Here is a 17932-nt window from a genome sequence, read left to right on the forward strand (position 1 = left end):
GATATAAAAGTTTTCATATGTGAAAGCACGATCGTGCTAAGTTCATTCAATGGATACACCATATATCACCTCCGAATATTAACATTTACAACGCATTCGCATTTTCTTCATCATCTTCTTAAAAGAGCTAGGTTTGTACTATAATATTGCTAATTTTTATCATTAAAGAAGTAGGACGAGAAATAAAAAAACTTACAAAAATATGCATATTTTACATCTAGTTATTATGCTTGAGAGGTATTTCTGATACAACTTGTTATATTCGCAACTATATTTAAGTTATTAATATCAATTCTCAGATTCTATAGATTCGTATAATTTACCAACAGGTAAATCTTTAACTTGATCTATAATATCTAATGCTTTCTGTAATATTTGAGAATGTATCATTGATATATCGTCATCCGCATCAATTATATACCATGTTTGGTCCATTATTTTCTTATAGCTGGAAGCAACGCGTGATTGAATTTCATTATTTTCATACCGCTCACCTCCCCAATTGCTACGTAAACACTGAGTTTCACTGGAAATATTGAGGAATATAACTATATCCGGAGAAGGTAGTCCTCTGTCAGGTGCTTTGCACCAATTTAAACATCTACCAGTTGTAGCTGCTGTATAAGCAGCACCTGAACCAGCATATCTGCAACGATATTTATAATTTATGTTATACTTAAAAATTGTCCTTTCCAGATCGATACAAAAGTTTGATACTTACCTATCTATGACAACAGTAGTACCGCTATATAAAGATTTCAAAATTTCATCTTTGCATTCCCATCGATTTGCAGAAAACAACATATGCGCTGTTTCCAGTGAAAAATTTAGTTTCTTGTTCAAATAATTACTTATTATTTCTCCAGTGACAGTTGTTCTATCTGAAAGCAACATGTAATCAAATATTGATTATTTTAGTTATCATTTGACAAGGTTATGTACAATCAATAGAGAAGGAAAATCAATCTATTAGTAATTACTCTGATATAAGTATGTGCTTAAACTTGTACGAAATTGTTAAAAAAATCTGATTACCAGGAAACGCTCGTTGTTCGACCGGAATATTACGACGTTTCAACGCATTAACCAACAACTTCGCCTGGGTAGATTTTCCCGCTCTGTCACATCCCTCTAATACTATTAAAGCACCACGTGCCGTTGACATTATTTCTTTCAGTAAAATCTCTTATTTAATTAATATGTGTAGTAACAAATATTTACCAACATTTTGGATCGTAGATAAATAGTAACACGCGGTATACAGTAGTTCATAACGTACACGTGTCAATTATCGAAACGGAATCGATTTAAAATCGAATCTGTATTTCAAATTTAAGAATTTCGTTTTGACAGAAATATAGTCGTAGAAAATGCATATTTGCGATGAAAAAGACAAATTTGCGAAATATCAAGACTCGTATGTTGTCTTTCATATATCATTCTTTATTATAATAGCAGTAATAATAATAGGGATAGTAGTAATAGTAATATACAGTATACATTTCTCATTATCCGTATTTCCCATAAACGTACATCGACATTTGAATTATAAAGTGCATTAAAGATATATCCGTAATATATTACATTAAGCCGAAATCGCATCATTCATAAACCATTCTATACATATATTACGTACAGTTCAATTAATACTTCTGTTCAACGCTAACGTTTCATGTTAAAACCCTCTTTTGACGTTTATTAGTTTACTGCGAGTACATATATCACTTCGGCTGCATTCGGGGGCATATCGACAAAGGGATACAAATCGATCGAATTTACATACTCAAAGTCTCAATTTTACTTAATTAAGATATATAATTTTACTACATTAAGATATATAAACCTGCTCAACAAAACCGAGGTATTTCGTTGAAATCAATTTAAAATTAATTTCGTATAGAAAATCATTTTTTCATAATCAAGACACATATTTTGCATCTTAATGCCATTTTTCACAAGAAGAATTATTCTGATTTTGATATTGCCTTTCAAGCTAAAATGTAATAATAAGTCTTTGATTTACTTGAACGCGAGAAGGACAGTTCGACAAATGGCTCTATTTAACATAGCAACATGTGAATTTGTTATATTTCCCGAAGAGAGAGACTTACGTTTATTATATGTACAAATCATAAATTTCATTATATATCTATATATACGTATATACATGTAACATACACGAAGACGCGTTTCACATAATAATATGCTACAATTTATGCGTAATATATATGCTTGAAAGCACATTACCGTGTCACGAATATAAAACCGAATAATCTAATATATTTTACAAATCTCGACAAAACCAGCTTCACTCCAATTGTGATTAATGGCGGGAAAAGAATATTATTTCACACAAACGAAATGGAGCTATTCTCTTTGCATTTTTCAATATTTTTTCCTTCGAACAGTCCCGATCAAGACTGGCCGATTTATGGAAATTACGGACATTAACGGAATAAAATGTCATGTCTTTCTTCTTTATCTTCTCTTTTTTTCCTACCAACTGATGCGCGCTATATTTTGAATACGCTCGTTCGATAATATTCGCGATGTGTCCTTGCTTTCGATCGTATTCCTATCACAAAATGCTGGACGTCAAATGAGAAACCGATCTATAAGACTTATCCTACGTTTGTACATTGCGAGAATGTTATCCTTCGTTCGGCAGGTTGTCAAATTCGCCACTATCGCTTGGCTCATATGTAACAGAACGAACTTCCCTCGGTAATGTTCGCGAAAAATATAATATGTAATATATATATATATCATCGAAAGCGATCACCGAGAGGAACATAGACTTTTGGAATAATCGTATTACGCTCGTAAAAAGAAAAACGCGAAATAACATCCTTGTGTATAGAAGCGTATTTGCTCGTTCCATAAAATATTTTCTCTCCCAATTGAGCAGATTAAACTCTTTATGGCATACGGATCTGATAATTACAAACTGAAAAACGCTCTGACAGCACCAATGTTTTTATATACATACCAGGAACGAACGAACTATGCACTTCTCCTAGATAGAAAACATGCACGGTTCGTTCGAACGCTGCAATCTACAAGTCAGCATTTATCTATCAGTATGATTAAGTTAGAGAATTATAGTATAACTCGTTAGGTGATATATTATTATTCCGTTAGGTGATAAATATCGTTTCGATACATCGTACAATGAAGAAAGACAAAATTCGGAATTTTTAAATGTGTAGCCTCGCTTATAATATCGAAAACAAAGCACAACGTGTACCAAATTGAAGAAGATTGCTTTTAAAGGAAATATTATATCGAGTAGTCGTAAACTAGCTATCAAACAATTTTTAGACAAAATTTGTTGAAAGAAATCCATTGAACTATTACGAAGAAAGGCAGAAATTCGAAAAGAACATTTTGTCGATTATTCAAATAGATACATAGATGGCAGTTATGCTTCTTATTGATATAATGTCAGTATAATGATATATACTAGCCTGATGACTAATAACAGTACCTGCATGACAGATCACCCAACAATAAGGTCCATAAAATTTTCAGATTTCTAACATTTCTTACATTACTGATATCCGCTTCATTTTCTATGTAATAACTGTCCTTTGCCAGCATATAAAATCAGACTCGGTGGTATATCACCATGCTCCTAGACTGTAACAAATTTCGTCCAGAATGTCGACGATACGGTCGACATTATTCTCACTACGATTATACTCGCGCACAACATAAATCTGAATTTTAGTTACGAGCGCAAAACTTAACACTCTCCTCAACATTCGCGATCTCATTCAACATAACATACATTTCTCAACAGCTACTTTATTATTGGAATTTTCGATATAACTCATTAAAACACCGCGATAAAAACGTTCAATCCATTCGCTTTAACAACAGCAACGCATATTATTTTCGTGTTGAGATCTACACTGTCAATAAGCGATACTTGCAAATGAATTGAACCGTAAGAACTATTTCACAAAGTAAAAATATCTACGATTTGCGTGACGATTGCATGTATCAACGAGATAGTTAGAAAACATTCCGTGAGAAAAACTAATGTTACAAAACAAGTACCCTGTGTAAACCTAACTAAGAACGATCAATGCGTAGAACTTTTACAAGATACAAGTTAATAAACGGAAATAAGTGAACCCTCTTAACATTAACGGCTTCTTAAACGTTTTTCTGTATTAAATTGCGATATTCGTCAGATGCTCACGGTACTATTTAGAAGCAATCATATGCTTAAGATACATATACATGTATGATATACTCTCCAGAAATCTCATTTCCAGAGAAAGTAAATTGATCCTTGTAAAATCGAAATTGGAAATTCACATATACTTGACTAAAACTTATAACGCGTCTATCATTATTTGCTTACGTAATTTGAGGTATGTTTGCCTGTGTAATCTGCGAAAATTTCGATTCGTTTGAACAACGTGATCTTGATAAAAGGAAAAATCTTTCGCGGTTGTTCATCGGCGAATACGCGTGCTGTTGAAGATCTTGCGAATTTTATCGTGGAGGATACCGGCTCTGCTGTATGTTCTTCACTGAACGATTCTTCATGTCGTTCGGGTTGTACATCATTGGTCCCTAAAGATCATCATTTTCTTGAAAAATAAATCACAACGTCAGATTGAAATTATATACAACTATATCGTAAATTTTACAATTTTGCAATATTAATTGAATCTTTTGTACTCTTCTTATGCCATTGTAAATTTGTTATATTATTCTTTTGTCATAAAACGATATGATATCAAGATTGAAAAATAGTAATTAAATGATCACATTTCCTTGTTACGTTTGCAATTTGGAGCTTACAGTTTGATGTGATACAAAGCATAAAATATAAGCTTCGCAATTAACGTATAACATATACACTGCGAGACCAAAACCATAAATACATCCTTCACCAAGCTTTCCCATAGCTTTGCCATAAAAATCTTATGAAAATAAATTGCTCGACTTTAATGAATTTAAGCTTGATTTAAAGGCGAAAGCTATATGACTGTGAAGTATGAAACGATATCTTATCTTAAATCTATTGCAAATATATAATATCTTTCAAACAGACCTATACATGTGAAATAATTTTTGAGTTAAAACAAATTCAACTGTTTAAAATTTATTCACAAAAAAGAATCTCAGGGATCATTTCACTTGTAAGGGCAATTCTAAATAAAAAAATAAATACTTTGCACAATTACGAATTCATTATAAAATGTAATAAATGTAAACGACAATGTAATAAATAAGTAAGAGTTTCTACCGTGTATTGTTGAGTAGTATTTGTAAGCGATATCACCTTTGGAATGAGAAATGTCTAATGCCACTGGATTACCTTGTTCTGTGGGAGAAAACGCGGATCCCTCATAGTGTAGCTCTGCACCTCTCGCGATAACGAGCTGGTTGAGCTCCATCGAGAGAACTGTGTGCCATATACAACACAACAATTTTGTCTCACTAACCGAATACTCATTCTATTGCTATGATTAGGTAACAAAGTTTGTGAGGATGCAATACCGACTTTCTTCTATTATAAAACAAAAATTACTACTTTTTAATAAAACTACGTGACGTAAGAGACCATGAAATATCAGAATTACGTGTAATCGGTATTGCAAATCTCTAGTATTGTCATGTATAAAACTGTGATGTTCTCTATGATAAATATACCTTTTAATTGCAAAAATAAACCATGCTAAAAATTATAATGTAAATATACTACTGCATTATTTTAGTATCCTGTACCATATGTTAGCTTGTGACTTAAATCACCCTTCCTTGTACACCTGTTACCAAGAAATTGTGTACATGCAAAAAAAGAAACTCTAAAGAAGTGTTGTGTAACATTATAAAGAACACAAATATCAAAAGGAAGGATAATGGACGAACAAGTATTAAAAAGTAACTTCTTAAACAGTATGCCCTGTTTTCTATCCTCTTAATCGTCCTTGCTATAACTCAATTCGTTCAAATGCCATAATGTTGCAAATAATTGAAACTCGTTGCATCGAGCATACATACAATATTTACACTGCCATCCATGCTACTAGATAAACATTACAAACCATGCATATACAATACTAAAGAACAGCGTATAAAATTAATAAAATAGTTCTTACTATCAGCAACAATTATTATTTGGCTACATCATTCTGCCTCCCCGACTGCTTGCAAAGGAAACAAAAAAAAGAAAGGTGGATTAAACACAGGTTTGCGAGAAAGAGGATATCTATTGTGATCTTGGAAAATCTACCTAGTATAACGAACGTTAAAATATAATACAAAAATCACATAATTTTCAATTAAAAAGGGATGAAATAGTTTGTTCGCTTTTCATTTGTAGGAAAAAGAAACCTATTTAGGAATTGATACCGTTTCCCATTGGATAATTCAAATAAGAAAAAATATATATAATTTTTGAATAAGTATACTGTACATACGAAAATAAGAATTAATTTAAAGGACAAGAAGACTGGTATTTTTGGATAAACAGACAACGCACAAAACTAAGGGAAATATAGAGTACATACAAATTGTTATTACGAATATAACTGTAAAGGACAGAAAATAACATTTTAACATTACAGTTCCAGATACAGGTTTAAAGTACAACAAAGCTGCATACCAGCATACTGCAGCCATGACAAAAAGATAATAAAAGGGTTGTGTACAGTGAATCTGAGATTGTAGATATACACATGAAACTGTATTGTTAATGTTGAATATATGTTTGTGATGACAAAAGACCATTGTATGTGCATGAAAGTTCGCGTAGATTATTGTCCGCAATAAAAAGAGCTTACCCCTTGAGATGTATTCTCAGGAACGTTCGTAGGTACGGCTGCTGTTGCTTCCGTTGAAGTTAAGAAGTCTACAGGAGCACTTGGATCGTTAACTATAAAAAAAAAAAAAAAAGAAAGAAAAAGATTGATGTGATTAATCAAAATAAACTTTATGTGATTTCACGAGCTATAGAAAATTTACCTGGAGCAGGGATAAATAACTGAGGTGATGAGGTAGCCATAGGTACCATTGGAGATGTTACTGGGGTTGGTATACTTGAAGGTACCGCGTTATTTTTTGAACCACCTGGATTCATAACATCTATATAATTAGCGCGCATACTTCTGCCTCTGGGTAATTTAAATTTGTTCACAGATGTGTCATCTGCCTGCGAAGGTGGTTGAGATGATTGAGGTGGTTGAGAAGCTTGTTCAGGCACAGGTGATCTAAATCCCATGTCAGAAGCTTTCGGAGGAGGAGCTATTGTAGCCGAACTACTATCTCCGTCTTCGTCTTTATTCATCCATTTTTTAGCAACCGGATCCCAAACGATCTATTTAAGAGATAAAGCGAAATACAAATATTACTGCGCCTCTTTATTTACACAAAGGGGGCACAAATATCTCTTTTATATGGGAAAAAAACTAAACTACAGGGCTCAAATAATTTCACTATATAATTTTTTTGTTAGACACGAAAATTGGAATGTTAAGCCAGAATATATCAATAATTCGTTAGCTGTTAATTAAGTGACCGAACATTGAATTATACTGGCCTTTCTCCTTTTCAGCATAAAAGACGTCATAATTACCATAAGTACCCGCGTGAGCCCTTAAGCGACAGAAAAGTATAAAACCAGCTATCGTAATTTTTTAATAATCTAATAAGGCTTTAATGTTTCGAAAATCTTACCGTCGGGTTACTGTCATCTGGAAGAATCATCTGGTTCCTTGGTTTTGGAGCAAGTTTACTGAAGAGGCCGCCAAACCAAGAACCTCCGCTGTTAGAAGGTTTCTTTTCGGCTGGTTTTTCTGATGCTTTTTTAGCTGAAGCTGCAGGTTTCGAGGCTGGTTTCGGAGTCTCGAGGGCATCCAATTCTTCCAATGGATCGTACTGTTTTCTCATTGACGGTGTCATCGAAATTGCCGGTTGCGATGACTGAAATAAAGTATACGATTCATCATCGCAAAGTTGCCCCAGCAAAGTCGATCACTGTTTACTGTAATAGTGTAAGTACACGTTACTAGTGCATTTAATACTTTATATGCATATACATTTTTTTCTCTTCGCAGAAGTATCTAACTATAACAGTAAATAGTGAAAAACTTTGCTCACGTGTTTATAATCGATGTGAGATATTTTTTTAAAAATTCAGGAAAATCAGTAACATGGGAAACTTTATTACATATTTAATATCAACAGATTTATATACATAAATGATATCTAAAACGAGAACAAATTACTTTGTATCAAATATTTGTGTTATTCATGCCTTCTAATAACATAAAACATTATTTATCGGAAACGTTATTTTATAAGCGGAAGAACTAACTGACGTACGGAAGTAAGTTAATATTTCTTGCAGATATAACTACAAATGTACAGTAACATTGAGGTTTTAACATCGAGAAACCTAATATATTTTCTACTCACAATCCGTTGGAACATCAATATCATAAGTTTTAGGGATGGACTTTTCCATAGGAACATCTTTGAATTTTGTTAAACGAAGGTCACTTGCTGGTTTAACCGGTAAATCTATCGGGTACGTACCACCAAATATAAGTGGTTTATATCGACACAATTCGGTGGAATTCTGTGAAGAATTCGAATAAGACCATGCGTCTACTGTATCACAAATAACATCTTTCCTTCGGATATGCGGAGCTATTCTCATAAATCTTTTGTCCTCAAAATTACAATATTGCTTTAAAGTTTGATTCATACTTTCGGAAGCTATAATTGCCTTGTTTCTTGAATCAGAATTAAACATAGAAGGAAACTCGAAATTGACCTTACTAAATTGAATATCTAAATCAGTAGTGGCCGATAAAGTCAAATTACTTTCATCTGCATCGCCAGAATTTTTGTCTTCGTTATTTTCCATTTTCTTTTTAACTTTACATTTTAGGAATATGGGCGGCTGCGAAGAAGGTGGCTTCACGTACCTACCATCTAATTTCTTTATTTTATTTACGCCTTTCGGGTAAATTGTATTATTCGGTAAGATTCTCGGATAAGCTACCGTGATCTTTGGGTATGTTATCATTTTCCGCGATTTCATGGATTTTTCATTTAAAATAGTCGGTTTAAAAGTTGACGATATGCCCGTATAAATACTAATATTAAAATCGGAAGAATTAGGGCTAACGCATCGATCCGAATCTGTTAATACTTTGCGTCGTCGTAATGAGCTAACATTGGTGTCATCCAATGACCACTCAGGATCGAGATTACTATCCGCAGTAACCATATAATTACTTACTTCAAGGGTAGGTGTTTGTTCTTCTCTTTCCGTCTGTCCATATGCAAGCATTAAAAAAGAAAGAGACGAAAAAAAATGTTATTTCTACATGTACAATGTCGCAAGATTTAAAGATATTATTCTATGAAAGAATCAAACACGAAAAATTTAATTAGTATGTACATGTGCGAGCAAGGATAATAAACATACAATAATTATACTATCGGAATATGTAACGAAATATGTGTGAAATGATACAGGATAAGCGAATATAATACTGAAAACCACATATTATTATGTCATAAATTGGAACAATTAATTTACCTTATAGTTCCATTTTTCTTGCTGTTGAGAGTTGTCGATATCACTTTGTTCTGGAGAATACGTCGATTGTTGCCAATTCGTGATGGTACTATCATTTCTTCCATAATTGCTTTGATAATAAGAGTCTTGAGTCCAATAGTCTTGCTGTTGAGGTTGTTGATATTGACAAGATTCTTCGTTATTTCTCGTATACTGCATACTTTGATCATATGTATCTGGTATATTCGGTGGTAGAGATAATGGCTGCCATTCTGACTGTGTATCAGTCGTGGCTACTTCCATCATCGACGTTGGACCTTCTCTGTATTCGGGTTGAATCGTGTTCCACTGCTGTTGTTGTTTCATCTCGTGAACTTCTTGATTTTGTATACTGCTATACGATTCTTGTTTTGCTTGAGGAACGTAAACTTCATTTTCGGTAATTTCTCCCTCCTGTAATAAAGTAACATTCTCGTTTCTTATACAGTTCAAATAAAATAATACTTTTAATGTTTATCTTCTATTTAAACTTACATGGCATTTACCAACAATTTCAGCTAGATTATTGAACCAAGTTAAAGTTGTAGCTTCATCGATAGAATCTTTATAGACAGGATCATGATACCTAATCCTGTCTCCTAAATTATACACCGCATTAATAAACGACTTTTTGTACTTCGATGGTTCGTTAAAAATGTTTACTGCAATTTGTTCTATATATAGTAAAGCTTTCTCTATTAATCCATGATCTACCATTTTTATTACCAGGTCGAACTTAAAGGTTTGTAGATCTACTAATGTAAAACCTGGTTCACTAAGATTTCTGGCATATTCGTATATTTCCGTGAGCATAACGGCTTCCGTTGAGAAAAATACATTGTATGCTTTCTGATGGTTTGCACCGATCAGTACAAGTTTTACATTACTTGCTCCATAGGTACCAAAGTCAACTTGTGCAAGTACGTAACAGAAATGCGCTGCATAAATATCTCCTCGTGCAGAAAGTGTATCACCGAGAGTTGTAATTGAGCGACGATTAATTTCTGGATTAGCAGATGCGTTGGATATAATCATTGCTAAATGAGGTCTCCAGTCATCCCATCGAGGATCCGATATACCAGTAACAACAGCTGGCACACGGCCAGAATGAAGTTGATATAAAGTTTGCAATGGATCGTGATACGGTAAACTATTAGCAAAACGTGTCATTACAGATGCATGCGTACGTTTATCCAATTTGCTAGCTAAGAAGAGTGCATGTCCCCAAAGACCTTCGTTCATTGCGTATTCTGTATATTAAAAATAATAAAATTTAAAACAAATAAACATCATGTACGCGTTTAATCTCACAAAGGATATAAATATATATTTACCTAATGCTTCTTGGACTAATCCATAAAGTAACGTATTTCTAAATTCGTCTGTTATTTGTTCAGTGCTTTTCCGTGGCTTACTTTCGACTTTTTCGGACGTCGTTGCACCATCCTGACTGCCTTGAACGTTATCTCCAACTGAGGCTCCCGATCTTTGAGATATTATCGATTCCCTTCTTCCTGAATCCTGCGACTTTTGCTTATTTACATCGTAAGGATATGCATCTTTATTTCTGAGTAACAATGCTGCTATATCAACGCCGACAACATTCTGGGAAACACGCGTACGATCAGATAAAAAAAGTAAATTGTATGTATGTGCAAAAAATATATCTTACTCCATTTTGTTGAATCAACATAATCATTAGTTCATATAAAAGTATGTATGAAGCACGATCAACCATCTCTTCGTTTGACGCTGCCCTTTTAATTTTATTCTCACAATATTCGATAATGGTCTTTTTATGAGTCACACCCCTATATAAAAAAGCGAGATATGGTATTACAAATAATATAAATAGGCGGGGAATTATTTACAAAATGTTACAAATGTAAAATTAAATAAAATAATAATTAATGTCCAAGCATGCATATGTACTACATACATTACCGAAAACAATAAAGCATGAAATTTTATTTTTTGTAAAAATAAATTGAAATGTTCCACGCACTTAAATGAGAATACGCATGCTTAGATTATAGATATACTGATTACACTTGCTTAATTAGGGGACCAGGATAGGCACGTAAATCGCGTGCTACTGGATCATGTGAAAGTAGATTGTCCAATCTAAAAATGTCTACTTTGGCTCTTTCACCATCAGATGGATAAGCTGGATGCACATGTATCAATGATCCAATAGAGAAACATCCTGAAAGTAAAATATTCTTATAAATCTTCTTACAGTGAATTTTGATAAATAAATGATGACACTTGAAATCATACCATACACATGTGAAATAGAGAACTTAGTTGGTGTCATACGTGCAGAGGTAGTTGTTGAATCTTCAAGCATAGATATATCAGCTAAAGTTCGTTTATCACCAGTTGTTCTGAAAAATACAATTTTTATTGTCGCATCTGAATTGAAACCAGCAATAATATAATGGATCGTCGAGCAGGGCAACTACAAGAAAGGAAGACAGATTGTTTCTAATAAGACCTACAAGTATATATAAATATTTTAATATATCTTAACTTTTAACAAATACTAGCTCTAGCGAGGAATTCTAATTATCTACTTAAAGAAAGATATTTTAAATGGCAGGAAAATATTTTAACTAAATTACTCTCAATGACAGAAAATTTGATATTTTCAATATTTCGAGCAAATCTTGAACCGAGAGAATTCTCCCGGTCTCACCTATTTAAATTTTGATAACTTGAATTCTGTCTTCGTTGTGGACTCCTAGTCCATCCGGGATACCCGAAATACGGAACATATAATGCTTTGTTTGGCGAGTAGAAGCATGCACTTGAATTTGTAAAAAATCTAACACATAATGAATGTTATAAAGTCTATAGGAAAATAGAACCAGAATATTCATCCAATACTTGCTTTTATTCCTCTAACACTTACCTTTCGTCGCAAGAACTACGCCCGGAATGAACACTTGCTCTGTCTTCAGGATAATTAACAACACCACGAGAAATGTGTTGTTGTTGATGTTGATTAGCGTAATATTTATGATACCATTCCGAATAAGCAGCAGGATTTGTACGTCGCAAATTTTCAATGTATGCATAATAGTTACTGGCATAATGAACACCGTAATCGTATCCAGGATATCCTTCAACACAGAATAATCTATTTTATTTTTTGAAACAAGAATTTAACTGCACAAGGGATATATATATATATATATATATATATACACATACCATTATAAGGATAATACGGATCTCTCGATCGCATGTAGTACTCTCGATCTCTGTCATTATAGGAGGATCTACTGGATGGTCTAGATCTAAAATCCGAAAGAAATGATATTATATATGTACAAAATATCATATTAAAATATCAATGGCGTGCTAAAAAGATATATACCCTCTACTATAAGGATCGTCGTAATATTCTCTCCTATATGGATCTCTTATATCGTAATCATCGTATCGTCTTGGTCGTCTATCGTCTCTTCTTCTGTCGCGGTCAAGATAATCGCGATCTCTAGAATATCGTAAATCATAGTCTCTAATATCTCTTTCCCTGCGTCGTATTCCATCATCAACCCTATCTTTTCTACGATCGTCAGGTCTTCTTCTAATGTCTCTATCATCCAGATCTTCTTTAGTTCTGCCTCTTCTATCGACCTCTTCTCTTGAATGCCTATCTAGATCGTCTCGACTATGGTGCTTGCGATCATCTTCTCGATAAGGAATTTCTCGACGATCGAATTCATCGCGAGTATTATATGTTCGATCGTTTTCTCCTCCACGACGGCGATCGTAATAATAATCATCATCGTATTCCCGTTCGCGATCGTAACTGCAAGTTAAGGTAAAATCTTAAGGCTTAAATAACTTATGAATTTTTTCAAAATTTAGTTATTATATATCTACTAACTACGCGCTTTTTCGTTCGTATTCGTATCTTCGGCGTTCCGAGCTACTGTCACGTCGTCTTTCTCTGCTATCATCTCTACTATTTCCGGATCCTCCTTCATCATCCTCATCTTCATACGAATCTCTACGATTCGATGCACTAGGAATTCCTTGACTCTCGCGTATTGACGCGCCAACAGCTTCCTCGCGTTTGTTTCTTGAGTCAGTGGTCTGATCCTGTATTGCAGCTGAAATGAAATACAAAAATTTAATAATAAGTACATACAAGAATATTGAATTTACATAGATATAAAGCCTTCTCTCACAGCCTATAGAAGGAACTTCTTGAGAGCCTGTAACTACTCTTCCATTAGATCTATCATCTGATGACTGTGTAACTTCATTGGAAGATGCACCGCCCGGTATTTGTCTAAGGTTTTCTTCAGTCTGCTGAACAGGATCTTCAGATTCATTACCTCTTCCAGGTATTTCCCGTGTCTCACTTGGTTCTAACATAATTTGAGGCTGTGACTGATATCTTTCTTCTCCAGATGGATCATTTCGTGATTGTTGCGGAGGCAGAGACCGTTCTCTGCCAGATGGATCGTTTCGGCGTTCCATCGTGTCGGAATCTGATCGTGAGAGTAAAGGAACATTTCTTTCTTGTCCAGGTGGAACATCGCGCCGTTCTGATCTATCAGACATATTTCTTAACTGAAGACCTTGTTCTTGACCAGACGGATCATTTCTTCTTGGATCAGACAATCTTTGACCAGTCTGAACATATTGTTCTTGCCCGGTTGGATCATTCCTACGTGGATCTATGGAACTTGATTGTCCCGGTACTTCGCGTAAAAAGGGAATGTCATTAGGCACTTCGTCATTTTCATCATCTTGACTTGGCGGACTCGGTTCATGTTCTTGATGAGAATCGGTTAATTCTCCGGTTTCCAGAAAAGTATTTCTATCGTTTGACGCGAACTCGTAATTATCTGGCACCTGTAAAATAATTTTACTTATTTTAACTGCACAAAAGATGTTGACTCATTTCTTTTACCTGTTCTGCCTGAAGAAGGGAATGAGATCGTGTGGACTGCTGCACAGAGGGTACTTCAATATTACTTATCTCCTGTCTAAAATCACGTGTACTGGCTACCTCCTTGGTAGAATTTGGAACTGGTTTAGGATCATTATCTAAAGTTTCCTTATTTATAGAATCTCTTGAACCATATATATCTCGTTCTTGTAATGATGGCGTGACCACTTCTAAATTTATAAATTCTGAAGGCTGTTGGATATTTTCATAGTTCTCTACGTTTTGTTCTATACTCCATTCTTTTGGTGGACGAACATTATCTTTCGAATACAATGTATTTTCTGAGGAGAGTGGCAATGTATCCTGGCTGTACCATTGATCATATCCACTTTGTGCTATATTGTCTGAAGACTTAATGTTTGTCATTTGATATGGATTAAGCGCCGTATGATCTTGACTAATAAGATTTTGATTATCATTGGAATGAGCATTTTCTGTACCGAGTACAGCACATTCTAAAGGCAATCCAGATATATTATCAGGTGTAACACTATTATTGGAAAGCGCATTTTGATTCCACCCATCTTCGGGATTAACAGACTGTGCTTCTTTCAACTCATTTTGACTTTCAACATTTTTATTTACTTTAGTACCAAGATTTAACTGTTCTAATTTTATAGGCAACTCTTCAGTTGAATTACTTTTACCCCATTCTGTTGCATCATTTGCTAAATTAAAATCATTGTTCTCTTGCACAGAAATATTTTCAGAACTTGCAACAGTTGATATAGTTTCAGGAGTAGCGGACATATTAAGCCGGGAGTCAGATGGATATGATTTAGCAATATTTGTTTTTATCTGTGTATTAGAATCTTTAGAGCTGACAGAATTTGAAATTAATGAAGGAGCAGACCGTTTTCTTTCTTCGTGTTCTATATTTGGATCTACCGCTGGGATAATATTAGAATGAATATGATGAGATGGTACTGTACGATTTTGTTGCCATTCATTTGTAGCAACTGCACCAGTGACTTCTTGTTTAACACTTTCTTCTATTAAATTGTTATTTTCCTGCTGTTCATGTAACCACTGAGTTGCATTATTGTCGTTGGTCTTTTTCCAAGATTGTGAGACTTCAGTATTTGTTTGAGGCCAAGAATTAAATTCATCATTAGCATTATAAGCTTGTGTTACTTGCTGACTTTGATTAGGTATTGCAGATTCGCGGTTCTGAACATTCCATTGGGACATATTAACTTGATTGGACCAATTATTCGCATCATTCGTATCATTTATAGAATATTCTTTATTTTCAGTAGAAGATAGAAGGTGCTGGCTTGATCTAGTTTGTTGTACTGGTGGTGTATATTGATTACCTATATCATCAAAATTTTGTGGCTCCTTGTCCATTTTTGGATCCTGCCAATGTCCTGATACAGCAGCTGGTTTTTGCCAATTTTGTGGAGTCATTACATTTGTTTGATTAGACTTCATCCAATTATAATTGCTACCAACTAAAGTAGGACGTGATGCTTGCTCTTTTTGATTTTGTACACCTGACTTTTGTAAATATGAAACATTTTGAGATTGTTGATCACCTGCCCATTGTGGTTGATCGAAATTCATAGATCCAGATTTAATAGAATTCGCTCGAGGTGGCGGTGGCGGGTATTGCTGATATTGATTATAATTTGAATAAGATGTAAAAGAGTCTGTATGATTAGGAATTGGTGGCCTATTAGCAACTGTCCCTGGTATATTTCTGTCTGATGTCGAATTCTGATTGAGCAGATCATTCTTATTACCGTTAACACTTTGATAATAATGATCTTGAATGGAATTAGGTATCAACTGTCCTTGATTGGCATAAGAAGGTACATAATGCTGTTGCTGTTGTTCTGACTGTAACGGTTGCTGTTGCTGATTATCTGCCTGTTTGTCAAAATCCCAGTTCCATGAATTATTCCAAGGATCATTTGACTGTTTTGGCTGATTCAGAAGTGGTGGCTGATGTTGAACAGGATCATTTGACGATACTTCAGGTGGTACTCTAGACATTGGATTCCATATATTTTGATTATGAGTTCCATAGCCTAAGCTGTGATCTATTCTAGACCTAGTTGGTCTGGCTCTATAAGGATTCTACAAATATGTTTTAGATATTAATATACAAGTGAAATTTTTTTACATTTTGTACAACATTTTTAAACATGCTACTCACACTCATACTGCCTCCAAGACAGTAACACTTGTTTCTTATTTATATAAAACCTACAAGGCAAAAAATAATTTACATATTGCATTATGAATAAGAATTTTATTGTTATCCTACAAAATTACGTATCTTATATAAATACTTAGGAATACCTGACATTTTTTAACAAACATTCAAAATGTAACTTCAAAAATTATTAATACACCAACAGAATACACTTTCACATACCATAAAAAAACATATATAGGTCATTAGAAATCTATTTTTCAAATCTTTAATGATTCTTTCTGCTTATAAAGTAATATTTCGTAAAATAAAAATCAATTGAGATCAAAATTTACACTGGGATAGAAAATCCGTTAATACTCTTTCTGACGATAGCCTATCCTAGCTAGAAAATTTCTTGAAATTTTCCCACCACAAAACTCAAAATTACTATAATTATGTAACAAAAATCATGAGAGAGCAGTTTTTGTGCGTAAATAACACGATTGGCAGATAGGAGAAAGTTAAAAGGCGAGGAATTGAGAACGTCGTGCCGAAAGTTGAGATACCAGCTGTGATATCCAACGTTAGCGTTCAGGGACCTCTCGTACGTTCACTCACCTAGCTATCGTGTCTGGCACTGGTGTCCATACGCGAGTATAAGCATTATTTTCTCCCACAAAACATTCGAATCGTTACGTTTAGCAAATTCGATCGTTTATCGAGGCAAATGAAATTTTTACGAGATCAGAAGGAAAAGTCACAAAAAGGCGGACATTTTAAGAATATTATGAGGAAGATGTGGGTTAAGCACGTCACGAATTTTTCTCGTTGTCTTTCCACGCGAGCAGAACCATAGACGCGCACAGCGCGGACGCGTTATTCTCAAACGTCAAAAAGATCTCCAATGAAATCTCGTTAGATGGCATTGTAATGTGATTTAAAATTTTTTCAAAAACAGAAAAATACTGAAACTGGACAGATTTTTACATAATAATTTGACAATAAAACCCCAAGATAATAACTCTTATAGATTTATAACAAATTTTCAAAATATGAATGCGCGATGAGATATTCTCATTTAAATCTAAACTAAATATTTCACAAATAGATATATCTATTTGTGCATATTTTATTTACTGTATTATAACTTTTTATTTTTAATATATAAAATTAGATATATTCTAGCATTTCAGGTTTGGTAATTATATTAGTCGTAGAATGTGAA

At 33.9% G+C, this 17932-nt stretch overlaps 2 protein-coding genes across 12 annotated transcripts; both read right to left on the minus strand.

Annotated features, from left to right (window-relative positions):
- Window positions 1-201: 201 nt before the first annotated feature.
- LOC122565738 (thymidylate kinase) lies at window positions 202-1263 on the minus strand. The gene is made up of 3 exons (XM_043722028.1): window positions 1036-1263; window positions 722-881; window positions 202-646 (listed from the first exon to the last, which is right to left on the minus strand). The coding sequence occupies exons 1-3, from the start codon at window positions 1163-1165 to the stop codon at window positions 289-291; spliced, it is 648 nt and encodes a 215-aa protein (XP_043577963.1). The 5' UTR covers window positions 1166-1263; the 3' UTR covers window positions 202-288.
- A 159-nt stretch (window positions 1264-1422) lies between these two features.
- On the minus strand, window positions 1423-17894 carry LOC122565712. 11 transcript variants are annotated; one of them, XR_006316258.1, is made up of 21 exons: window positions 17326-17894; window positions 16726-16775; window positions 14526-16646; window positions 13795-14467; window positions 13491-13716; window positions 12975-13412; window positions 12809-12894; window positions 12507-12717; window positions 11873-11979; window positions 11642-11798; window positions 11265-11403; window positions 10927-11197; window positions 10088-10842; window positions 9575-10006; window positions 9272-9304; window positions 7699-7944; window positions 6988-7339; window positions 6807-6898; window positions 6123-6167; window positions 5339-5425; window positions 4533-4587 (listed from the first exon to the last, which is right to left on the minus strand). XR_006316258.1 is itself a non-coding variant. In XM_043721951.1 (20 exons), the coding sequence occupies exons 2-20, from the start codon at window positions 16729-16731 to the stop codon at window positions 4507-4509; spliced, it is 6507 nt and encodes a 2168-aa protein (XP_043577886.1). In that variant the 5' UTR covers window positions 16732-16775; window positions 17326-17894; the 3' UTR covers window positions 1423-4506. The 11 variants fall into 11 exon arrangements, 9 of the variants coding, with proteins under 9 accessions (XP_043577886.1, XP_043577885.1, XP_043577888.1 ...); XR_006316259.1 differs by having other exon boundaries at window positions 4586-4604; XM_043721951.1 differs by lacking the exon at window positions 6123-6167 and having other exon boundaries at window positions 1423-4587; window positions 11648-11798.
- Between the last annotated feature and the right edge of the window lie 38 nt (window positions 17895-17932).

The sequence above is a fragment of the Bombus pyrosoma genome, linkage group LG3 (assembly GCF_014825855.1).
Source record: "Bombus pyrosoma isolate SC7728 linkage group LG3, ASM1482585v1, whole genome shotgun sequence".
NCBI classification, from domain to species: domain Eukaryota; kingdom Metazoa; phylum Arthropoda; class Insecta; order Hymenoptera; family Apidae; genus Bombus; species Bombus pyrosoma.

Bases quoted from the DNA above. Each gene is read 5' to 3' on its own strand.
- LOC122565738 (XM_043722028.1), bottom strand. From the start codon at position 1,165: ATGTCAACGGCACGTGGTGCTTTAATAGTATTAGAGGGATGTGACAGA. The intron at 882-1,035 runs GTAATCAGATTT...TGTTGCTTTCAG, and splicing joins CGAACAACGAGCGTTTCCTG to ATAGAACAACTGTCACTGGA. The intron at 647-721 runs GTAAGTATCAAA...ATATCGTTGCAG, and splicing joins ACTACTGTTGTCATAGATAG to ATATGCTGGTTCAGGTGCTG.
- LOC122565712 (XM_043721950.1), bottom strand. The intron at 11,799-11,872 runs GTATGATTTCAA...TTTTACTTTCAG, and splicing joins CTCTATTTCACATGTGTATG to GATGTTTCTCTATTGGATCA. The intron at 4,588-5,338 runs GTAATCCAGTGG...GATGATCTTTAG, and splicing joins GTTTTCTCCCACAGAACAAG to GGACCAATGATGTACAACCC.